The sequence below is a fragment of the Oncorhynchus masou genome, chromosome 26, assembly GCF_036934945.1.
Source record: "Oncorhynchus masou masou isolate Uvic2021 chromosome 26, UVic_Omas_1.1, whole genome shotgun sequence".
Classification (NCBI taxonomy): domain Eukaryota; kingdom Metazoa; phylum Chordata; class Actinopteri; order Salmoniformes; family Salmonidae; genus Oncorhynchus; species Oncorhynchus masou.
Window position 1 is genome coordinate 22,378,559 of NC_088237.1, and position 18,298 is coordinate 22,396,856.

The 18,298-nt window shown below is 41.2% G+C and overlaps 1 protein-coding gene across 3 annotated transcripts in view; it reads right to left on the bottom strand.

Moving 5' to 3' along the window:
• Positions 1 to 3,996: 3,996 nt before the first annotated feature.
• LOC135515040 (anoctamin-4-like) overlaps positions 3,997 to 18,298 on the bottom strand; it is a 44,763-nt gene continuing 30,461 nt past the window's right edge. For all 3 annotated transcript variants that reach the window (XM_064938846.1, XM_064938845.1, XM_064938847.1), the window contains 14 exons: positions 16,166 to 16,248; positions 15,020 to 15,160; positions 14,572 to 14,736; positions 11,205 to 11,241; positions 10,889 to 11,000; positions 10,725 to 10,782; positions 10,108 to 10,205; positions 9,864 to 10,006; positions 6,235 to 6,387; positions 5,771 to 5,918; positions 5,507 to 5,626; positions 5,300 to 5,408; positions 4,994 to 5,197; positions 3,997 to 4,652 (listed from right to left, as the gene is read on the bottom strand). In XM_064938846.1, coding sequence (XP_064794918.1) covers positions 5,006 to 5,197; positions 5,300 to 5,408; positions 5,507 to 5,626; positions 5,771 to 5,918; positions 6,235 to 6,387; positions 9,864 to 10,006; positions 10,108 to 10,205; positions 10,725 to 10,782; positions 10,889 to 11,000; positions 11,205 to 11,241; positions 14,572 to 14,736; positions 15,020 to 15,160; positions 16,166 to 16,248 — 1,559 coding nt within the window. In that variant the 3' untranslated portion in view covers positions 3,997 to 4,652; positions 4,994 to 5,005. The remainder of the gene's footprint in view (positions 4,653 to 4,993; positions 5,198 to 5,299; positions 5,409 to 5,506; positions 5,627 to 5,770; positions 5,919 to 6,234; positions 6,388 to 9,863; positions 10,007 to 10,107; positions 10,206 to 10,724; positions 10,783 to 10,888; positions 11,001 to 11,204; positions 11,242 to 14,571; positions 14,737 to 15,019; positions 15,161 to 16,165; positions 16,249 to 18,298) is intronic.

An 18,298-nucleotide genomic window follows, 5' to 3' on the forward strand; every position in this document is an offset into this window, starting at 1 on the left:
GGTTGATTTGTGATGTTTTATTGGTGCTTCCCATGACTGTTTTTTTTGTATTTTAATGTGTGTGTATAATGTGTATATTTATGTTGTATTATACAGGGCACATCTTCCCTGTTAAAATAAAGGTACAAATAATAGTTTAAAAAAAACATTCAGCAAGAAGGAGATGTACGTTCGGAAAGTAAACAAGTAAATGAACAGGTTCGTTTAGCAGGAGATTGTGAAACCGTTGTAGACAAATACATTAGAGCTATAATGGGTCTGCATTAGCAAATTTAGCCAGATCTATAATTTTATATTTATTCACTTAGATTGCTTACATGCTTCCTCTGAAAGCTTTCACGTTTGACATTTGACCATAATGTCTAAATGACATTCAGTTACATGTGCGAGAAAGGTCAGACATGATTGGCTATGAAACTATTAAGCAGCATTTCAAAATGTTTGACTGAGAGAGACGCAGCACACACTATATTATTGTTGATTTATTAACTATGGAACTCATTTCATAATTCGTTTTTTTGCATCAATTTTTAACAGTACCATGTGTTCTTTCAGAATGAAAGAATTTGTACGGTCGGTGGACCTATAAAAGTGAGGGGAATAAGACTCTTGTTGTGACACTATTTCCTAGAACAGGACTGGTAAATGGTGCCATAACATTTCATATAAACAGAAATGGGTTCCATGGACAAGTCAATAAATAGAATGTGGTACCTTTGACCCAGTTTCTTGTGTGGGGAAGGTGAAAAGTGAGGTACTATTGACCTAATTGCCACTTTCACAGGGACAAGCGCCGACAGATTTACCCTTAAAAATGGTCCCTTTCAATGTATTGGGTGCACGCAGCAGGTCACGGTTTGGACAGGATGAGAGTAGCTTTCCACCTCATCAACCGTGTTATTAGACTACATTATTATCTATCCGCTGTTACAAGGGTTGTAGACGCACTTAAGTGTGTGTGTGTGTGTGTGTGTGTGTGTGTGTGTGTGTGTGTGTGTGTGTGTGTGTGTGTGTGTGTGTGTGTGTGTGTGTGTGTGTGTGTGTGTGAGATGGAACAGGCTGCTGTGTCGCTCCAGGCAACCAGTGAGTGGTTCTTTCTCTCCCTTTAGCAGGGACAGAGGAAGACAGTCATACATCTAATCTGTTTGTGCAAACAGCCTGCGAGGAGGGCTCTTTATCAGCAACGTTAGGGCCGACAGCTGGGGCCCTGACATTCAAGGACGTGCACCATGGCACTGTCGCCACGGGAGTGCTGAAATCATTAATGACACATGATAAAAATACAAGACCATGTTAGAAACCAACACACATCAGTTGTGTGTTTCTGCTTTCTGTTGCTCAAAGGGCCTATGCATTATTCTGGCAAAGTTCTCACTGGGGTTGGGAAATGCCTGAGGGACCATTACTGTGATTCAGGTGTGCTTGAGCTTTTTCACATTGACACTGACAAAATATTTTTTACCCGTGAGCCTTGATCTTGGGGTACACAAATTTGACCAGTATCAAACCTAAGTTGTCTGTGGTAGCCCACCAAGCTAAAGCCTTCGAATTAGCTCTAGGAGCTGACATGGGTTTTCAGGTATCAGGCATGGTTGATTGTTAGGCAAGCAAAATTCAAGGAACCACACAAAGCAAGGGGGTCTCTTCAATTAAAATCTGAAAGTCTATATTTGAGAAGAACTCCTATTAAATGCTATTGAACACCAATAAGTCTGGGTATAACATTATGAGACATTGTGTTTGATGTCTGAATCGTGGCTGAGACAGACTGGAGAGGCAGAGTAGTCCTGCATGAAAAAGTATTAGAAAATGAGTTAGAATGGATTGATTAAAAACACTAGAGAGGGATACACATTTGAAAAAACAAACAAAAAAAAACAGACGGGTCAAGGAACACTGGTCACCGGTCTGAACGAAATGGATGAAAATTCAAATGAAGTTTTACAACCCCATCAGACAGTAGCCTGGACATAGAATGAATGTATAGATTATATTTCTATTTGACATAGCTGCCAAAATACAGGATATGAGGCCATGGCTGATATGACTGCAGGATAGCCTTACGCAACTCAAAGCCGGTGTCAGGGATAATCCTCTTAGAGGAGAACATTTGCCTTAATAGAAAACAAACACGCCATGTTTCCCCTCTCCTGTTTTTAATCATCAAAATGGAAAGTTTACGTGTGGATGTGCACCCTGCGCTAACTCCTCCACCACACCACAGTAACCAACCTGAAGGACATGGCACTGGACTACATAGAACTTGCAGCCTCCAATTTGTAGTGATGTGCATCATGTATAAGCATTTTGTTTTTACATCTGCACTGCAGATTACAAGCATTTTGCAAGGGAGGATTAAGCATTTTGCAAGGGTCAGGAGGATTAAGCATTTTGAATATAGAAAATGGAATAATATGGACAAGTTCTAAAGCTAAAAACAATGTAGAAAGATGCCCTTCTGGAAACGGTGGTTATTAGATGATTGGTACATCCATGTATTATTAAGTAAGCTACATCTCTGACTCAGATGCTGATGTGATTTCCAACAGCTTCCAGCTCCACATGTATCAGTTCCAGTCAAGGTCAGACCGTTAGACTAAGAAGGGATACTCTATGTAACCTCAGAATGGCTTTATAATGCTCACACAATATGACCATAGACAACATACTGTAAAAGTGGTTTTCATAAAACATACAGAATGGTTTGGAACTTCCCAGTGGCATTACAAAGCCCTTTTCTCAGGCTTCCAGGGTCAAGAGAGTTGCAAGATGGTTGTGATTCCGTTGGCAAGACAATCAACTTCCAACCAAAATGCTGTCTCTCTTCAATGACATTCAGCCAAGACATTTCCCCCCAACATTTATCGTGTATTTTGTGCTCAAACAGGAACATGCAATTTCTGCTTGAATCCAGCCCTGTGGTTGCTGCTGAAAAAGCCCTTTCAGTGTGCTCTGGTTGCCAACACGACCTTGACTGGCCACTTCAGCCATCTTCTTGTTTTGTCTTATTAGACCCCTGAACCTCAATCATGAATAAATGACATCTTATCCTCAATTATCCTCAGTTAAATTACATCTTATCGTCAATGTAAGTGTTACCTATCACAGAAAGGGATAACAAGCTAGTTGACCTTGATAGGCTGTTGTATTTGTATTATTCCATGTGTAACTCTGTGTTGTTGTATGTGTTGAATTGCTACGCTTTATCTTGGCCAGGTCGCAGTTGCAAATGAGAACTTGTTCTCAACTAGCCTACCTGGTTAAATGAATGTGAAAAAAAATAATAAAAAAATAAAATTGTAGCGCCAGAAGTCTGACAATTCCTACGGATATGAAAGGAAGTGGTCAATATTGAGGCGGTGTTTGGGGAACCAACTGTTGCCCTTGGCAAAATGTGTATTCATATTATATAAATGTACAGGAGAAAGCTGCCAAGCTGTACATATTTGACAGATATTTTATACCAATAATGGTGTAAACCAAACAAGAATTCCACCAGGAGCACAAAAACACTCTACAATGTCACCGTCATCATTGTATTTCCCCTAAATAAATGAAGACACTTCTCAGCATCAGAACATGACTGTGTTTATCTTTGGACACCTGACAAAAAAATGTGAGAACTAACTGTACACCTATTCCCCTCTCTCTCTCTCTCTCTCTCTCTCCCATTGTTTTGATGCCTGTGGCTGCATCAGAAGATAGGTGTATTGGCGCCCCTTGGTGGCCAAGTAGGGAACTGCAGAGGGGAATCAGGTGTTACCACACTAGACACTAGAGGCAGACAGTGGCTGCAGTTACTTGGTGGGCAGCCTCTAAACGAGCTGGAGGAGACATCAGTGTTAGTGATGCATACTGTGTTCTGACAACCTGACCTACCCGCTAAGGATGTGCTAACCTCCATGGAGATTCTCATAGTGGCACATTCTGTCAGATGGAAACATGTTGAGATGGTTTTAAAATGACATCAAAGTGCACATGGGACAATTACAAAACTGGTTTGTAATAAATATGAATTTTTATTAGTCTTGTTAGTATCCATTGTAAAGGAAGGCATTGGATGTTTGAGCAGTCTGTGTCCACTAAACAGATCTGATGGAACATCGTTTCAAAATAACATCTTATTGCAGCACACAATGTAAGCAGAGAACATGGCTGAAGGTTCACAACCTTGTGAAAGCAATTGATCATGATTTCTCATGAGTTTTGTCCTCAAAATAAAAAGGCTAGGATTGTAAACAGGGTTTGTCATTCAACCGCACGGATGACATAATATTTTTCTAAGTTGTGACAATAGAACTGCAAAAGATTGTTTTTGTGTTTCTTTGAAATCTACATTCAGGTTTTGAAGAAATGTATAGTTGTGAGTCCAAAGTAGAAGGATCAATCTGGAAAAAAAGTAGTAAACCCATTGTCAAATGTTCCAATGTATGTCCTCTTTTTTTCCCCTCACCCACTGGCCTCTCGGATTCAGAATGACGTACAGTACGTTTGAACACCATGGCGAGGAGCATGCTGACGGTCCTCTTGGGGGCGCTCACCTCGTCCAGTGGGAGACGCAGACAGGCAGGACAGTCCCTGGCGTGCATGCAGCCAGTTCTCTGTCATTCCCACTCCCTACACCACCGAGCAACAGTGGACACCAGTATGACCTGTGGAGTCATAGAGAGAGTGTCAGTAGATAATCACAACAGTAGTGGAACCTCTAGACAACAGGAACAAAAAGGACATTACTTATTTCACTTCCTTGCCCAACCTGGTCCCTTGTCGTCCCGTGCTTCAATTGGCAAATCTTACTTCGATAACTGATGTGTGTTGAGCATAAAATGACAGCTGTGCTTGAGTGGTGCAACACATTGGTCATGCAGGCGAGTTATCCTTCCTATATATAAATGTAATTCCAATGTGCCACACTCTGCAGCCTGCAAACTGTTATAGATTGTCTGTCTGTATTCCGTGCTGGTCCCTTCAGTGCAGTGTAGTTATTTATCACCTGCTTGTGCATTCAGAGCAATGCGTTATGATGGGCCCTGGAATTCTTCTTCTTCTCGTTCTTCTCCTTCTGCAGTCTCTCTAGCTCGGCCTCGTACATCATCTCCTGGATCAGGTACTTCTCCCGCCGCATGCGGTCACGCAGGTCCTTGGGCAGGTCTGGGATCAGGTAGGCGATCAGGTTCTTGATGGTGAAAACCATGTGCTACAAAAGAACACAACACCAATAGTACAGAAATTACAGAAACATCTCGGCTGAATATTGTGTTACAGTTTTTTTTGAATGGAATGAAATGTACAAACTAACCTCGAAGACTATGATGAAGGCCAGCCGTGCGGCCAGGACATGCCAGAACTGCAGCGTGTAGGAGTATGGTTCACCGGGCGAGTCCGGGGGCTCTCTGTAGTCACGGTACCTGGGGGGTCAAACACAGGGTCGAAAGGTCAAAGGCTATAACTTTTGTGTTCAAACAAGCACAACCATACCAAGACTCTCTTTGGTCACCAAACCTACCTGCAGTACTTCACTGCTTCTCCAAACATATCCGATCCATCTGTCCTGGGCACCGAAGTGTTCTCAAAATCAGACACTCTGAACATCGATAGACTGGCGTTTACATATCCCATCATGCACCTGGAAACAATAAACAGGAAATAATCAAATGTCAGTGCTTTGACATTGTGATGCAGGACAATGCCGCTGCCCTCTATTACTAGCCATAATAATGTCAAAAGTAGACACTTTGCCTTTGTGGTCACTGTGGTCAGGCTCGCTCACCTCTCCCCGGCCCGGCCCTGCCCGGCACACGGGCCATACTTGTATGCGTAGACAAGGCGTGGGATGAAGTCGGAGGTGACGGCGATGACAAAGGCGTTGGTGATGACGGACAAGATACCGATGCCCTCCAGGATGCCGTACCAGATCCCTGGAGAGAAAATAACATGATGTTCTTGCTCCGATGCAAATGATTTATTACAGTTCACCAGCAAGCAGCCCGTCAGGACTTCTTCAAAGAATACTTAGAAAGGGGTTTGAGAAGGATTCCAAAAGTATAAAGCATAACAGACTGGTCGGCTAAAATTGTCTGTCTGTGCTGAAACTAATGAAATAGGGTTCCATTGAATGAAAATAGTTGAGGCACGATTGTTGGCGTAGAACAATTTTGTCTATATGGCATGTTTTGCGTTCCTTTGAAAATGTCCCTACAGTAGGGGATTGTCAGACCGGAAGTTGAGCCTAACCGATGTCTTTGGCTTGAGAGGGCAGGGGTCTCCTCCACTGGGTGACAAACTTGTAGGCGTCCAGGCGGATCTCGATGATGTTGTTGAGGAGGGCCAGGAGCGGGGCCAGGGGGAAAGCTGCCACAAATATGGTGGTGAAGCCAAACTGTAAGACTGAAACACACAGACACAGGGAGTAAAGCGTCACCAGTAGTCCTATTCAAAACCCCATTCAAAAACCCCATTACATTTTGTACAGATGGCCACCCCAAAGCCATATTCACTCAGAAAGGGCGATATGATTTGAGGTTATACCATTCAATGTCACAATTGTTACTGTATGTCAGTGCGTGTGGGCATTGCACAGGACAAAGTTAGCCATTAGATTTTGTGCTTCGTGAAGAGCCTCGCCAAGGAAGTCACAGATGGTAGTACATTGAGCGTAATTACAAATGAGCATTCAAAAAGCCTACAGAGACACCACATAATGGATCTATGCAGCATGATGGGTTAAAATAAACAGTGACACATGCATGTGGACATAGCTGCATGCTGTGTGAAACCACGGAATCCTAGCCTAAGCGTTGCACTGATCTGTCATTGTCATAAATGTCACGGTCATCTGGCATTGTCATACATAAATCTGTCTACACCAAACACATGTTGGAGAAATGCTTCAAGTAACCATTGTGTGATTAATACCTGTCATGTGCCTGCTTTATGTATATCTCACATAATCATACTTAAAGGACAACTCCACCCAAAAATTATCTTTTGGAATTTGTTTAATTAGTCCATTGTTGACATAGTTCCAAATGGTTTTGCTTGTCAGCACTCAAGTTTTCAAGATATGTAACTTTCAAAACACAGAAATCATCCCCGTATGATGCAAAACGCAGCATCATTTAATGCAAAATGCATCATACAGTGATGATTTCTGTATTTTGAAAGTTACGTATCTTGAAAACTTGATTGCTGACAAGCAAAACACTTTGGGACTATGCCAACAATGGACTAATTAAACAAATACCAAAAGATAGTTTTGGCGAAGACTTTTCCTTCAATATGCATGTGGAAAATCTATGTCGACATTAATGATTCACATTGCTGGTAAATAAATGTAAACATGATATATACAGTACATGGCATGTATATAATGGTTTACATGAGCAAACCCAGTATGAATGCTAGTTTATGGTTGACCTTCGACCTCCAGCTCCCATTGGGGGCAAAGAGGATAAATCAGTCATGTAGATCAACTTATTCTGGAATGTAACAACAGCAGGTTAGAGTCCTTTACTGTCCAAACAAGTTCCGTTTTTTATTCAACAGTTCTTAAATATTAGACTGTATTAGAGGATTATAAAATAGTGAAATATTGAAATTGACATTTCAATAATGATCTCCCCTAGTTAGTGAAGTTGGCAGAGGCTGCATGCCATTTTAGAGGATGTCATTCCTGTACAGGTGAAGAGCTTACAGATTGATATGGACATTTCACATGGAGAATTACATAGCATTATACTTCAGTTAACTATGAGAACTTTTCAATAATGACATCATACAAGGGTCCTAACCACTCATTCTTACACCAGTCTTTACTTGGTAAATTACATTCGAGTCATTTGTAATACTGGTATAAATTGTTAGAAATTCTGTATTCTTATGACAGGTGTTTTCAGCCTTATGTGGGCCCTGTGACGTTTAATCTATGAACTGGCCATTTATTCAAGTAGGCTGTATTTCAGTCTGGAATCTCTCAGACAGAAAGGTCATTTCCACCACCCAGAAACTATCCAGGTTAATCAACACCCTCTGAGGTGATCTATAGTCATCAATAGACTCTTGTCAGGTGTGTTATTGTCTTGGCAGCCTGGAGAAAAAGTTGCCACTAACACCAGCACTTTGCCCACTGCAGAACCACCCGCAGCCCCTCATAGGACACTGTTTTGCCCAGTGGAAATCTTTTTTTCTATAGAAGTAATTAGGTCCTAAGCTAATATTCATGGCCTTTCTCCTCTCCATGTGCAGTTTGCCTGGCAAAGCAGAATATGATGGCAAGGAGCGCAATAAACATATTTGGCACATGCATTCATGACCTAACTAGTAAACAACATTTTTTTTCTACAGTACCTTTCATGTTCACTGCAAGCAATCAGGCAATCAGGGAAAAATGACAACGGAGTTGGTGTCCCACATCTGACCAATAGGTTCTCTCAACTTATTAACAAATTTCATTACAATACTCTTATTACTGTTTAATTACTTTTGTAAGCAGTGCAAAAATAATTGTAATTAGTCATTGCTACACTGTACTTACCGTTAGTGTAACTAATGGTTACGTCTAGGTGCTGCTAGGGTTAGTTGTGCTGCTGTAAGTTGGAGTGTAACAATGAGTAATTCAAATACTTGTGACACTGTACTCACAGGAATAATGACACTGTACTCACAGGAATAATGACACTGTACTCACAGGAATAATGACACTGTACTCGCAGGAATAATGACACTGTACTCGCAGGAATAATTACACTGTACTCACAGGAATAATTACACAGTAATAAGAACCCCATGTAAAGTGTTATCCAAATTGTTTAAGGAAATGGTTCAGCCAATTTACACATTGTATTCCTTGCGCTGTAAGAAGTCTAGAGAAAAGGTTAGACATCAATCCATCCTTTGGTTTTATATACCTGACCAGTGGCCACAATTTCCAAATGCTAACATTGTTGTATTTTTGTCCAAAAACCAATGTAACTCAATATCCCCAATATTGGCATGTTTAGTATTTCATGTCCAAATCTTTCCAAAGTGTCTACAATTGAGCCATTTCTAGTCAAAGCGTGTGAACATAACAAACAGAACAGTATAAGCACCACTGATGGGAATGGGACAAACAGAAAGAAGAGGATCTATCGATGACAACACCAACACATTTTTACACCCATCTTACATAGAGGAGTTAGCTATGTTTTCTGCATTTATGTATTAACTGTATACAAGATGATGACTTGTGTATTAACTGTATACAAGGTGATGTCGGCAATGATTCTCAGTGCTCTCAATGCAGAGCAGTGGCTTTCTTGGTTGCTCACTCAGGTCTCACACAGGTCTATATGGCTCGAGCCACACTGATTTCTTCTGATTGGTCAATTGATTTATAGTGAGATAGAAATTATTTGCGGTTTAAAGTAACTGTCCAGTGTTCCAGATTTCTATGGAATATAACTTATAATTAATTACAATACGAGATACTTAATTTTCATTTTTTGGAAGGAAAAATATTTATGTTAGAAGGCAGCTTTTCTGTATTGGAACGGTGTAGCCCAACAACAGAAAGGTGTGGGTGTACACTGGTAAAAAAAATATGTAAAGTAAACCACTGATTCTCCAGCTCCTCCCTCTCAGGAGGATGACATCATCCTCTATGTGGAAATAGCAAGCATTTTTTAAACAGTCTATTTGAGGTGTTTTTTTCTCCTCTTTTTCTCCAATGTATGCTTTGGCCACAAATACAAGTATAGGATGAGTCAACAACATTATTAGGGTATGAGTTAACATAATATTAAGTTTTATATATATTTATTATTTAGTGAGATTTCCATTGGACAGTTGCTTTAAACGTGGCCTCAGGTTCAAAGGGCACATACTCATCTCCAGGTATTCGTCAAACAGTCCGTAGGCATTCATGGGCTGCAGGTTGTAGTCCCTCTCCCACTGCGGGAAGCTGGCCTTGGCGTTGGGGCCGTGCTCCTGCCTCAGCCTTCGCCGCGTCCACCAGTTCTGGATCAGCCTGACAAACAACCAATTATAAAGAGTCACGGGGGGTGACTGGTGGAGATGACACACTAGGCACTAGTTGCGTCTAATTGGCTAAGCCAAGGCCAAACTCACGGGTAGCCCAGCTCCATGAAGTTGTTCCAGGTCTGCTTGAGCACCATGATGATACCCATCTGCATGCAGAGATCTATCAAACAACCACTGGGATGGCACTACACAGAAAGGGGAAACAGTGCCGACACTTTATTCAATCATAACTCCTCAACTAACTATCCAGTAACCCTAGTTTTCTGGTTCATAACACAAGAGGTTAGAGTGAGAATACAGTGTTCCAAGCTACTTTCCACTTAATCTGGGACACCCAGAACTAAAATGCTGGGTATTTGCTGCATAAACTCAATTCAGTTCTGGGCGGAGACGTGTTAGGAAATATACTAAAGAGACTACTGAAGTCTCCACCCCTCTAAACTGAAACTCTCAGACAGTTTCTGGCAAGTCTACGGGACAAAATGTCCCCTCCACTTCCTAGATTTGCACCTGCGAAATTGTGATGTGATCAGCGATGAAAAATCTATGTACTGGAACAAAGTTCCTAATTCGTTGTGGCATCCCACAGTCGGTCGACAGATGCTACATCCATTTATGTTACGTGCATCTGTCCACGAGAGTACTTTTCACTAGAAATGTTCCACGTTGAACACATTTGAAAAGCCTCATGAAAGTTCACTCACCTCTTCCAATTTCCAGCGGTTAATGAGGCGGATATAAGCTCCTGGCCGGCCAGTGAACCTGACAAAGGTGGTCACATCATTTTACTAACTAATCTCTATGAAATATAGTGTGAAATATAGCCGGGTATTATGATTTAAACCATGAAGTAGAGACGTTTCCACACCTGCCCAGGAAAAAAGCTATGTAGAAGGTAGAGCTGTTGAGATTGACAAACTGAAACAGGAACATCTTCAGGGTGAAGCTGTTCTCCCACTCGGACTCAGTCCTCGGCTGCTCTGTGGACACAGAGCCAGAGGGAGAGACAGAGAAACAGAAAAGAGAGAAAATAGAGAATAAGAGAGAAAGAAGAATAAAGAGAGGGCGACGGAAAGAGAGAGATTGTGTATAAAACGACAGCCCCGGCATTATATTGACTGTAATTACCTCTGAGGATGGCATGTTACAGCATGATGACAGATGGAGGAACAGTTGTAGCTTACCTAAATTGGTGAGCAGAAGGGCAACTTTTTCATACAACTGAAAAAAACAAGGTTACAAGTTAATAGGGTTTGTTTTCCATGATTCTCTTGATTCTCATGCTGTTGTACCTAAAACACGATACGCCTTGGCATGTTTTCCATGATTCTCTTGATTCTCATGCTGTTGTACCTAAAACACGATACGCCGTGGCATGTTTTCCATGATACTCTTGATTCTCATGCTGTTGTACCTAAAACACGATACGCCGTGGCATGTTTTCCATGATTCTCTTGATTCTCATGCTGTTGTACCTAAAACACGATACGCCGTGGCATGTTTTCCATGATTCTCTTGATTCTCATGCTGTTGTACCTAAAACACGATACGCCGTGGCATGTTTTCCATGATTCTCTTGATTCTCATGCTGTTGTACCTAAAACACGATACGCCGTGGCATGTTTTCCATGATACTCTTGATTCTCATGCTGTTGTACCTAAAACAAGATACGCCGTGGCATGTTTTCCATGATACTCTTGATTCTCATGCTGTTGTACCTAAAACACGATATGCCGTGGCATGTTTTCCATGATTCTCTTGATTCTCATGCTGTTGTACCTAAAACACGATACGCCGTGGCATGTTTTCCATGATACTCTTGATTCTCATGCTGTTGTACCTAAAACACGATACGCCGTGGCATGTTTTCCATGATTCTCTTGATTCTCATGCTGTTGTACCTAAAACGCGATACGCCGTGGCATTGAAGGGCGTTAGGATTCATTTTTATCAACATTTTGAGCGCAACTGTATTTAACTATATCAAAAAGTGCCACATGACATTAGGGTTTCACCACTGATAAGACATTAATATACACTGAGTGTACAAAACATTAAGAACACCTTCCTAATATTGAGTTGCACCCCCCTATGCCCTCAGAACAGCCTCAATTCATTGGGTCATGGACAAGGTGTCAAAAGCATTCCACAGGGATGCTGGCCCATGTTGACTCCAATGATTCCCCCATGAATTGTTGGTAGTGGATCTCTACTCCATATAGTTTGTTCCGTCTCATCCCACATATGCTCAATTGGATTGAGATCTGGTGACTGGGCAGGCCACTGCATTAAGCTGAATTCATTCATGTTCGTGGAACCATTTCTGGACAATCCTAGCCTTGTGTCATGGGGCATTATCCTGCTGTTAAAAATCTATTTGCAGACAGGTACACTGCTGCCATGAAGGGATGCACCTGATTGCCAATGATGTTCAGATATCCTTTGGCATTCAAATGTTGCTCCACTTTTATCAAGGGGCCTAATGTGTGCCATGAAAACACACCCCACAACATCGCACCACCAGCCTGCAATGTTGTTACACATCAGTGTGAAACAGCAGGAACCAGGATTCATCAGACCAGGCAATTTTTTCCAATTCTCCAGTGTCATCGTTGCTTAGCCCACTCCACTGCAACCACAGATTCTTGTTTTGAATGAAAGAAGTGGAACTCTGTAAGGTTGTCGGCTGCCATTCCCCATTCGTGTCAAGGTACGAGGAGTTGTGCATTCTTTTATGGGTTTTTGGGCACCAATGTTGTACTGGACTGCCAGTTGATTAACTGTAGCCTGTCTGTTGCTCTGCACAATTCGTGTCAGCCTCCACTGTCCCCTTTCATCAATGACCCGTTTTTAACCGCTGGCCTGCTGGTGGCTGGATGTCCTTTAGGTGGAGCAGGTGTTTCTAATGTTGTGTACACTCAGTGTGTGTGTGACGTTTACATACACTTAGGTTGGAGTCATTTAAACTTGTTTTTCACCCACCCCACACATTTCTTGTTAACAAACTATAGTTTTGGGCAAGTCGGTTAGGACATCTACTGTGTGCATGATACAAGTAATTTTTCCAACAATTTATTACAGACAGATTATTTAACTTATAATTCACTATCACAAATCCAGTGGGTCAGAAGTTTACATACACTAAGTTGACTGTGTCTTTAAACAGGTGGGAAAATTCCAGAAAATGATGCCATGGCGTTAAAGCTTCTGATAGGCTAATTTACATAATTTGAGTCAATTGGAGGTGTACCTGGGGATGTCTTTCAAGGCCTACCTTCACACTCAGTGCCTCTGCTTGACATCATGGGAAAATCAAAATAAATCAGCCAAGACGTCAGAAAAAAATGTGTAGACCTCCACAAGTCTGGTTCATCCTTGGGAGGTACCACGGTCATCTGTACAAACAATAGTACGCAAGTATAAACACCATGGGACCACGCAGCCGTCATACCGCTCAGGAAGGAGACGTGTTCTGTCTCCTAGAGATGAACGTACTTTGGTGCGAAAAGTGCAACTCAATCCCAGAACAACAGCAAAGGACCTTGTGAAGATGCAGGAGGAAACAGGTACAAAAGTATCTATATCCACAGTAAAAACGAGTCCTATATCGACATAACCTGAAAGGCCTCAGCAAGGAAGAAGCCACTGCTCCAAAACCGCCATAAAAAGCCAGACTACAGTTTGAAACTGCACATGGGGACAAAGATCCTACTTTTTGGAGAAATGTCCTCTGGTCTGATGAAACAAAAATGTAACTGTTTGGCCATAATGACCATTCTTATGTTTGGAGGAAAAAGGGGGAGGCTTGCAAGCCGAAGAAAACCATCCCAACCGTGAAGCACGGGGGTGGCAACATCATATTGTGGGGGTGCAGTGCTGCAGGAGGGAAAATTATGTGGATATATTGAAGCAACTTCTTAAGACATCAGTCAGGAAGTTAAAGATTGGTCGCAAATGGGTCTTCCAAATGGACAATGACCCCAAGCATACTTCCAAAGTTGTGGCAAAATGGCTTAAGGACAACAAAGTCAAGGTATTGGAGTGGCCATCACAAAGCCTTGACCTCAATCCCATAGAAAATGTGTGGGCAGAACTGAAAAAGAGTGTGCGAGCAAGGAGGCCTACAAACCTGACTCAGTTATACCAGCTCTGTCAGGAGGAAAGAGCCAAAATTCACCCAACTTATTGTGGGATGCTTGTGGAAGGCTACCTGAAACGTTTGACCCAAGTTAAACAATTTAAAGGCAATGCTACCAAATACTAATTGAGTGTATGTAAACTTCGGATCCACTGGGAATATGATGAAAGAAATAAAGCTGAATTAAATCACTCTCTACTATTATTCTGACATTTCACACTTAAAATAAAGTGGTGATCCTAACTGACCTAAGACAGGGAAGTTTTTACTAGGATTAAATGTCATGAATTTAAAAAAAAACTGAGTTTAAATGTATTTTGCTAAGGTGTATGTAAACTTCCGACTTCAACCCTATATATGCCACTTTTTTTAATCTCATAATCCTAAATGCATTTCTCAACAAAGCCCTTACCACATTGAGGAGCATGATGATGCAGAAGTTGATGCACACGGCTGTGCCGGTGGTGGCCACCTGAGAGTTATTCCTGATGAGAGCCCAGCCGAAGGCGGCAAAAGTGCTGACTGTGATCACGCGGTAAATCACGATGCCGAAGACGGCAGCGATCACCACCAGGATCTGTGGTCAATAAAACATTCTGGTCAGACACACCGATAGCAACAAGGCAAATCTGATTGATAGCTCAATGGCTTGATTTGGCTTCCTTGCAATATCACAGTTATGGGTTTGATTCCTGCATGGGCCACTTACTGAAGATTTGAATAAATTCAAACAAAAACCAGTGGGAAACTGGTTTGACAAGCAGCAATCATGAGGCAACATGCAAACCATTTTAATGAATCTGTCCCTACTCAAATTAATTTATTATGAAATATTCACTATACCTACTCCAGGGACTTACCATAAAGAAGATTCCAGAAGCTGAGACGATGAGTCGGCTGTACTTGTCTGTAAAGGCCTGGTACGGCTCAGGTTTTCCAGATATGGGGTTCATCCTCTCCTTTTTTGAATATTTGGCCTCAAACTGGGGACGGATTTCCTCCTGCAGCACACAGAAAGCTGTCTGAGCCACAAACACTCCCAGAATGTTCTGCAAAAAATGTTCTAGGAACATGATCATGACACGTCTCCTTGGCTTTCTTGAAACAGCTGTAGAACACACAACTGTGGGTATTTCAAGAACACAGCAGAGTGTCCATAACCAAGGTTGAAAATATTCCTGGTATTTTACAAATGTTCCATCCTGAGAATAAAACCACTTTTCTCCCGGGTAACCCGGTATTTCCCACTAAAACTGGAAGTGTCGTTCTAAAGTGTTTAATTTTTGGAGTTTGGACTGTGTCACTGTATTATATGGACATCGCTCAAACCATGAAGCTGGGAGAGAAGCTGTTATGCTGGTGCAGGACATGCAGCCTACAAAGCTACAATTATAGGCAAGTGAATTAGATCATTTTTTAAATGTAGTTAGGCCTATTTTACATGAATTAGTAGACTTACACCTATATATACATCTTTCATAATATTTCCCATAATGTTGTGCGACGTGTGTATTAGAGTATCTCCTCGCTTGGGTAAGATTTAGATATCTGCAAAACACATTTGGAAGGAAAATAAGTGGGCAGAATGTATATATTATTGTTATTCAATTAAAACACACATTTTAGAAAGGGGGTGTTTATAAAAAAATATATGATATCAATGTACCTCAACATTAAAAAGAAATACAAAAATACAAAGTTCTGTGCTCCATACTGAGACGGGCTGTCTGTCCCCAACGTGAGCGTTGTTGATTGATCGTGCAGATATGCGATAGCATAGAGAAGATTTAGACATGGCATATCATAAACCAAATGGGAATCTCAAGGCAATGCTTCCTTTTGTAATATGGCAAAGTGGAATGTCCCTCGGACCTTCATGGCATGATTGATCTTTTAAGAAATGTTTTTTTTTTTTAATCTGAAAAGATCTTCTTGCAACACAAACACATGTTATGCCTGGGAGATTATTTCTAATTTGATGATGATCATAATGAAAGTATATTTACCTCCTCTTCCTCCCAGTCAATGAGGTCCCAGTCATATGCAAGGACCGCTCGCCGCCTCTTCCAGAACTCGAGAAACACGGTTGCTAAAATACACAACCAGGTTAGTGTTTGAGGGTTGTTATGGCTTGGTGAGTATGTGTCATATTGAATGTGGGACAAATATGTACACTTGTGTTCAAACTATAAAACAATGTTGGCAATGTGTTACAAACAGAATCATTTAAATTCAACCATCTCTTGCATTGCTGCCAAAAACAGGAACCATTTCAATTCAACCATCGCTTTCTTAGTTGAAGGAAGGTTGTTTTGCATGACTCAATGATTCAATTATCACTTCAAGTAGTTCTCCACATTCAGATTGTAAGGTTCTGTATTTATTTTCTTAGTCAACCTTGTGTTCTGTTTTGTTGTGTTCTTGAACGTAGCCCTGTTTCTTTGTGTTCTTGAACATAGCCCGTCTTTCATTTTTGTTCATTGATTTCACCTGTGTTAGTTACTCACCTGGTCTCATCAGCTCCTTATTAGTACAGTTCATTCTGTTTGTGGCTTTGTGAGGTATTGTTAGTTTTGACTCTACTAAGCCTTTTCCTAGCTCGTTTGTGAGAACCAGTTATAGCCTTCAGTCCTATTTTGATTTACCTACCTGTTTGCCTTTACCTGTGTGTGACCATGATTCCTGCCTTCTGCAAAGGTGAAATAAACAACTGCCGCGCTCTGCGAGTAAATCTACACCTTTTTCTACCTGAGTATTCATTACACAGATAATACAATTATTTTGCAATAGTTGTTGGGTGCCAGGATTCATACTGTTACAGTTGTCTAAAATAATTCACTATTTTAGCTATTTAGGACAGACACTGTGCAATAGGTCATTTCACCAACAAGCCTCTGCTGCCTTTAAAGCACTGGAGAGAGAGGGTAGGTTCTCCTGAACAAAGTCCTTGGCAATGGGTAACCCATCCAAATCTGTTTACCAGTGTGTCACTTGACAATCAGAGCAGAGGCTGGACTAAGATCAGTTTAACTAGTAGCTCTGAATGGAAAGGCACATGTTTTAGTAGTTCCAGACAGTTCCATGATGCCGGCCAGTGACTAGCGGGCTCTTTTGGTGGAAAGGCATGTTTCTGCAGAGATAGCAGCAGGGGAGCACACTTCAGGGGAATGTTAATGAAGCGATTTCAATGGGTATTCTACTGTAGGTGAATGCCAAGAAATAGTCAGTGTTGGACAACAGCAAGGCCCTGCAGCAAGATCCCCTGCTCTCCAGACAAACCCAAGTAGGTTGAGATGTATACTTATTTACTGGCAGTCCAACGATACTGTATTGCAGGAATCCTCAACTAGATTCAGCCTTGGGCCAATTTTTTTCTTGAGCGGATCGTCAGGGGATCAGAACATAATTAGAAATAAATTGTAGACTGCAAAAAGACGGTCCAAACAGATGTTTGACTAAAACATAATCATTTAAAACCTTGCTTGCATTAGTATATGATCAAGTCATGTCTCTCTATTATGCGTGGGAATACTTGGGAACAGATTCCTTAAATTTAAAAACCTCATAGCTGATTAACTGTTCTTTTTTTTACAGTCTTTTCTGTCCAACAAAATCCCCCCCAACATTGTTTTGCTCAGAACTTTGGGGGCCAAATAAATCCACCCTCGGGCCAAATTCGGTCCACAAGCCACCAGTTGGGGAACTATGCAGTACTAAGTATCTTAGGACCTATGCAGTTATTTAGCCTCGATTAATCCCAAATGTATTTTAAATGTTTTGCTTTACTGTCATAATTTTATAGCTGTGGTTCCACTGGTATGCACCTACATGATTATAAGTGGGTCTGGATAGTGTCAGATAAAAGACTAAAATGTAAATGTGAATGTAATTGCACTACAGAAAATTCTTAGAATCTACCAGTTGAATGAGCACTGAATGCAGTTAGGTTGTTTATCACTTGTAGATTTTCCATAATTTGCTCTAGCAACAACTGTTTAACGTTTTCAGCTGATCTACTTTGTTGTATGCATTTGACTGAAGCACAGTTCACGCGATAAATTTGACCTTTGAAGTACTGTACCTTTGTAGCAAGGAGATACCATTGCCAATTTGTTACTGATTAAAGGCATGGTTAGATA